General features: G+C 55.0%; 2 protein-coding genes across 2 annotated transcripts; both read right to left on the bottom strand.

Annotated features, from left to right (window-relative positions):
- Positions 1-2,135: 2,135 nt before the first annotated feature.
- Positions 2,136-4,094, bottom strand: COL26b_014458 (uncharacterized protein; the record flags this gene model as incomplete). The annotated part of the gene is made up of 2 exons (XM_053187029.1): positions 2,136-3,915; positions 3,982-4,094. The coding sequence occupies 2 exons, from the start codon at positions 4,092-4,094 to the stop codon at positions 2,136-2,138; spliced, it is 1,893 nt and encodes a 630-aa protein (XP_053029028.1).
- A 44-nt stretch (positions 4,095-4,138) lies between these two features.
- Positions 4,139-5,209, bottom strand: COL26b_014457 (uncharacterized protein; the record flags this gene model as incomplete). Its single annotated transcript, XM_053187028.1, has 2 exons — positions 4,139-4,627; positions 4,664-5,209. 2 exons carry the CDS (start codon positions 5,207-5,209, stop codon positions 4,139-4,141), a joined length of 1,035 nt encoding a protein of 344 aa, XP_053029027.1.
- Positions 5,210-5,660: the final 451 nt, after the last annotated feature.

The raw sequence follows: 5,660 nt of genomic DNA, 5'->3' as shown, positions 1-5,660 counted from the left end.
GGGTATGGTCGTATGTGACCATTTGACATAGGAGAGAAGACCAAATTGCATGGAGATTCGCCCGAGAGGTGTGGGAGGAAGCCAGCTCGCCTTCCCTCAAACATCCTCAAGGGAATATCAGTGGGCACTTACTTAATATCTGTCTTTCCATGCCGATAAGTTATAGGGAACGCGTCGAGATTTCCAGTCGGACGGGGGGGCACGGAGTGGGGTGATGCTTGGTTTCGGCCAATGGTTGTACACGGTTGGTCGTATCTCGACGCGTTCCGACGGCGAATACTTGAGTAGTCGGGCTCACTGGTCTGGCTGATGGCCTTGTTATGTGATTGGCTGGTTAATGTGGGGATTGGGACGACATCATAAAAACTTCTACTACCCTATTCACATCATTGAATACGACACTGAAAACTGCATTTTAATGATCGCTCGAATCCTGGCTTTAATTGCATGCTACTTTTACCTATTTTACTATGGAAAATCTCAACGGCTTCCACCCTGCTGTGAACAACGGTTTCCGCCCTTGTCACAACGGACCCACCTAATTCTACGGTGGGGCGTTCAACGGCTTCCGACGTAAGCCATCGTGGACGTAATGTTAGGCCTCGAGGCGGACCTTGCCAAGCTAGTGGGAGTGAACAGCGCGATCTCCGGAAATGGAGAGAGAATGACACCGCTAGCTGTCGAGTTAGAGAGATTCCAGATCAAGTGGCAGATTACACAACCTTCCCTGCGTGAGGGTAAGAAGGGCGCCGCAGGCCATCCGCTTGATGTTTGGGAGAAGAGAAGGCAGAGCACCGGACTGGGTGGCCAAGCACGCTTGTTCGGCCTACAGAACGAGCTTTTGGCAATCTCCAATACATTTGCGATCGATAAGGATGTGGGTTACGCGTCTTTGCAGCGTTGCGTGTGGAGTGTTTGGAGGGTAATGGAGTACCTGGGCCTTGTTGAGGAATTCAAACTCGAACTGTAAATGCATACACACTGCTTTTAAGCCTGGATTCTAGCTCACCTGGCTAAGCCAATGTTGCCATTATGTGCTGAAAGGCCCTAGTCTACATAGATAACCTACATAAAGATTATCCCACTTAGCTATAGTTATATTACTTTAAATGTGAACCTTTGTCGTAATTTTGTTTTAGATCCCGTTACCCCCACAATTCTGCCGCTAACCATTGTCCTGATGTCGGCCCAACAACCCTCTTCCCCGATCCCCATCACTGCCAACCTGTTGGTCGATGCGTTCTCATACTGACTGCTCAAAAGGGGGGGGGGGGGGGGTGATCCCTCCGCTAAACGACGTAGACTTGACGTCAACACAGTAAAATTCAGACCCCTGATGTTGAAGCAGTGTGGGAACCTAACACTCTCCCTGTCTCCGTCGGTGGTGAACTTCAAGAGTATGCGGCGCAGTTACTCGTTTGCTCGAAGACGCTATCCCGAATTCGCTGGAGGGGCATCGAGATACGCTTCAGGAGCTTATTCTCAAGTCTGTTGATATCACCGGAGGGGGCCGAAAGACGTGGTCCTCACTTCTCCAAAGTCTCCAGTATAACTAGCCTCAGGGTAGAGGTAATCAACTTGGGGAACTGCATAGTGGATGGGTTTTATCTCCGTTCACAGTCAACGGCATCTCCCGACCAGAGGCTGTGCGCAGATGTCCCTGAAGAGATTGACTTTATGTGGTCGGCAGTAGATGGAATGGAAGAGTCAGAAATCTTTCCCTGGTCTAGACGGTCTCATTATGAATGAATCAGGGTTCAGGGGTGATGGATGATATCATCATGTCCACGGAGATTATCATACCCTCTCCTCGCCTTACTACCAAGGTTCTCCTATTCGCCTGTTTATCATATGGGCCTATCGATCCTTGACAACACTTCCACAACGCTCCGTCCAGATGCTGTCCTGGCTGTTGAACACTATACTAATAAAGTCGTCTGGCCGTTTCATAGCGGACCGTAGCTCTCGCAGTGTCCGGAGGAGGTCCTCTCGAGGCCGCAGCTGCAGGTCTGTGTTACGCGGGCTGTCGCGGTTGCTTTTCGAGGTGACCCAACCTAGCTCACGCAACATCCGGTTGCTGCACCCCTTATGCTCTACAGCGCCATTAGCATCATAAGCCTCACACCATCCCTGCGTTATACTGTACCAATCTTCTTCGTCATCTCGGCTACATCATAGGCCGTCCCACTTGAACCCTTCTTCCAGGGGAAAGAGGCGGGGTAGAGGAACCACATCATCCTCGTGACCATGACGAGGGCCAGCTGGGCCGGGTCCTTCCTCTTGGCTGCGGTCCCGAATTCGCGCGACCCAGGCGCAACCTCTGGCGTTTCCGATGAGGAGCAAACGGTCAATGTGATCATCAGCATCAGGCAACAGAGGGGGTCGTCGATGTTGTTAGAGAGGCAGTTTATCGCCAGCTGATAGTGGTCTAGAACCCGTAGGTCGCCCTTGTTAGAGAAGATCGCCTTAGCCTTGAGAAAACCGTCCGTGATGAGGCTGGGGACGTCGGTGAAGGGGAAGCCGCAGCCGAAGCTGATGGTTCTGCGCGTCTGCCGCAGCGCCCTGTCATGCGCAGCTTTCTCGTGCTTGATTTGAGCTTCCTGCGCCGCGCGCCTCAGGGAGCCAGGCGGGCCGGTTACTACTGCGTGCGCGACCTCTCGGCCGCGCAGGCTGACGACGGTTGTTGACGTTAAGCGGCCCCTAACGGCGTCAGGCACCCACTCAACACCGGCCGCAAGGAGTCGGCCAGCCAGCACAGAGACCCACTCGTCCGGCTTGAGCCCGTTGCTAGCCTGGTTGCTGCTAGTCATGGCCGCCTGTAGATGATCCGGCCATGTCGCGTTAACTGGCGCGGACGCCGCCCGCCCTTTCTCGGTAGAGACAACGCGGAGAAGCTCAGTTGCAAAGTCATGCCTGGTGCGCGTCCTCGACAAGGTTATTGTTATGCGCGAGCCGCCCGAGGTGAGCCCGTTAGTTAGCCGCTGCAGCGCCACGTGGGTAAAGGCGTCTGGCGCTGCTTCCCACGCCTCGACAGCAGACTTACACGCCTCTTTCTGCTCCAAGGTGATAGGTATGCTGCTAGTGTCGCTACTACCTTGTTGCAGCCTGCGCCGTAGTTGGTTGGCTATGAAGAGTTTCGTCTGTGGGATCCACATCTCCCGCAGGAGTTCCGTCGCATATTCCGTCACGGCTGCATGGCTCTTGAATGCGTCTTGGCCTAGCTGGCTGAACCAGATCTCAGTCTCCCGGTGGGAGGCAATGCGGTCGCCGTAGTGGTGCTGTAGCTCGCTAATATGGAGCAGTATAAGCCTTCCCGTCTTCGTAGAGCGGGGCCACCGGCTAGTGTCCATGAAGCAAGTTGCTACCCCGGCTGGACCGAGGTCTAGTACGGCTGGGTCGATGTAGGGCCACGCCCCAGCTAGAAGGCTGTCGATGGTGCCTAGCGGCCGGAGCACTGTCTTCGGCAGGTGGCGCTCATGCCCAGTGAAGATATACCCACCAAGCCGGTCAAGTACTGCGACGGCCTCGGAGTGTGCGAGGTCTAGGCCGCGCTCGCCGCCAATAACGTAACGCCGGTCCATCTCACTGATAGCAAGCTCAAACAGGCGGCAGTAGGCTGACATGATACGCGGGAAGATTTCCACTGGTATAGACCGAAAGATATGGACATACGACTCATGCTCTGTGAGGAAGAAGCGCATGAGTTGGAAGATAGGGCGAATGACGTTCTCGAATGTGCGCTCAACACTATCCATATGTCGTATATTGAGTGATACGACCTGCTCCATCCGGTATGCCACCTCATCCTTCTCGATAGCGATGTCCAGCTGCCTGCGCTCTCGCGCAAACGGCTTAGACTCCTCAGGCTGCTCGGGCGTGAGGTCGCCACGGATACGACGCAGCAGCCTCTCCCGCCTGTCTCTCGTGTACGACATGACGGATATGTGTGACGTTGGGGCTGTTAGCGCTGCTGTTGCGTACCCCTTCGTCGCGAGGAGGGCGCTAGCGCTATGGCGCACGCTTCTCTTGATGTTGGAGTAGCCCTGGAAGTAGCCGAACGACAGCACGTCTGCGCCCTCATTGCGGTCGCTCATATTCCCTTGTATAGCGGTGTAGAGCGAGTTGAGGAAGGGGGCCGCTAGCTAGATGAGAAGTTTCCGTACATTGGGTGGAAGGCCTGCGGGTAGAAGGTGTAGTCGCGGTTGCTGGGGTACTCTCGCGCCACCATGTTCCGGTCGGCGAGTAGGTAGCGCGTCTGTGAGCTGCCCGACTCGCTGTTGATACAGACTGCAAGGGCGTACGATATAGCACTGATACTTCTGAGATCAAAGCGGGCGTTGAGCTCTATAATCATCCTCTGTAGGTCCCTGCTCTCCCTGAGCATCTGCTGGTACTCCCGGCCTTCCACTGTATCGCTGTGTGTTCTTTTTCCATCGTTGAAGGAGAGCTCTTCAACCTCCTGCTGAATATTTCCATCTCTAGGGCCCTGCTCCCAGCCCTCCTCCTCCTCCTCCTCCTCTTCATGGGGTATATGCCTCTCGCGCGGCAGGTCGTAGATGCTATCGCTGACCTGGATCTCGATATTCGCGCCGTAGTCATACGCGTGGAACGCCGGCTCGTGGCGTCGCTAGAATGGATTGTGGTTGTGGGCGCTGGCCCAGACGGCCCAACCGTTCATGAACTGCTCCTGGAAGACCTGCCACTTAGCTGAGCTTATGCGCTGAGTACTCTTTGTCCCCAACCGCCAGCAGGCCTCAACCCCCTCGCTAAGCAGCTGCGGCGACTGGAAGACGCCCACGATATATGCGGCTAGCTCGCGGGCTAGCCCAGCCGGTATCCCGCTCTTCTCTGAGGCCGTCTGTCTCTCTCGCGGGCCCCCGCCCCTGGACGTCGGCTCGTGCGCCACGGGGTGCATGACGACGAACCAGACCTCTCGGGTGCTAGCCTTGGCGACCCTGAACGTGCGCCCGGTGATATCGAACGGGATGCCGCTGATATGCTTTACGCTATAGGGCGCTGCGTATAACTCAAGAGAGAACTCGATATTGTCGAAGACGGGCCCGTCGCTTTTCGTGATGGGGCTACGTGGCTTGCCGATAATGCTGAAGAAGTCAAGGAAGAACTGCGGGAAGAAGGCGTCCGTGGCCTTTGCTGGCGCGCTACCTGCAGCGCGAGACCCAAAGTCAATCGTGTGCTTCTCCTGTAGCATCTTGATAGCATCGGCTGGCTCGAAATCAATTCGGAGGACCTTTTCGATGAAGCGTTTGGCTAAGGAGAGGGGTGAGAGGCGTTAGCATATTCTCCTCATTCCTAGTTTACTTCCTTCCGCATATACATACCTCGGAACCGGTGGTGCCCTGAGGAGTGGTCCACAGCCCAACGGTGGCTGTTCGCCCATTGTCGCCTTCATCCTTATGTTAGCGGGTTGAGTCCTGGTTGTGGGCGAAGGGATCGTTACGGTCCAGGCTAGAGGCATCCACTACATCAGGTAGGCTATCACTATCTACTAGCGACTCAGCAATAATATCTCCCTCATAGGTTAAAGACATCTTGATGTAGCTGCGGTGGGATGCTAGGTGTTACTATTCACGGTCTTGGGTGTGCGTAATTTATGTATGTATTAGGTGATGTCTCTTGTAATATACTTTCTGGGGATTCTA

The sequence above is a fragment of the Colletotrichum chrysophilum genome (assembly GCF_026319265.1).
Source record: "Colletotrichum chrysophilum strain AFK26 chromosome Unknown scaffold_397, whole genome shotgun sequence".
In the NCBI taxonomy this organism is placed as follows: Eukaryota; Fungi; Ascomycota; class Sordariomycetes; order Glomerellales; family Glomerellaceae; genus Colletotrichum; species Colletotrichum chrysophilum.
The sequence above is the reverse complement of the archived record's forward strand: the minus strand, read 5'-3'. Positions and strand labels throughout refer to the sequence as shown.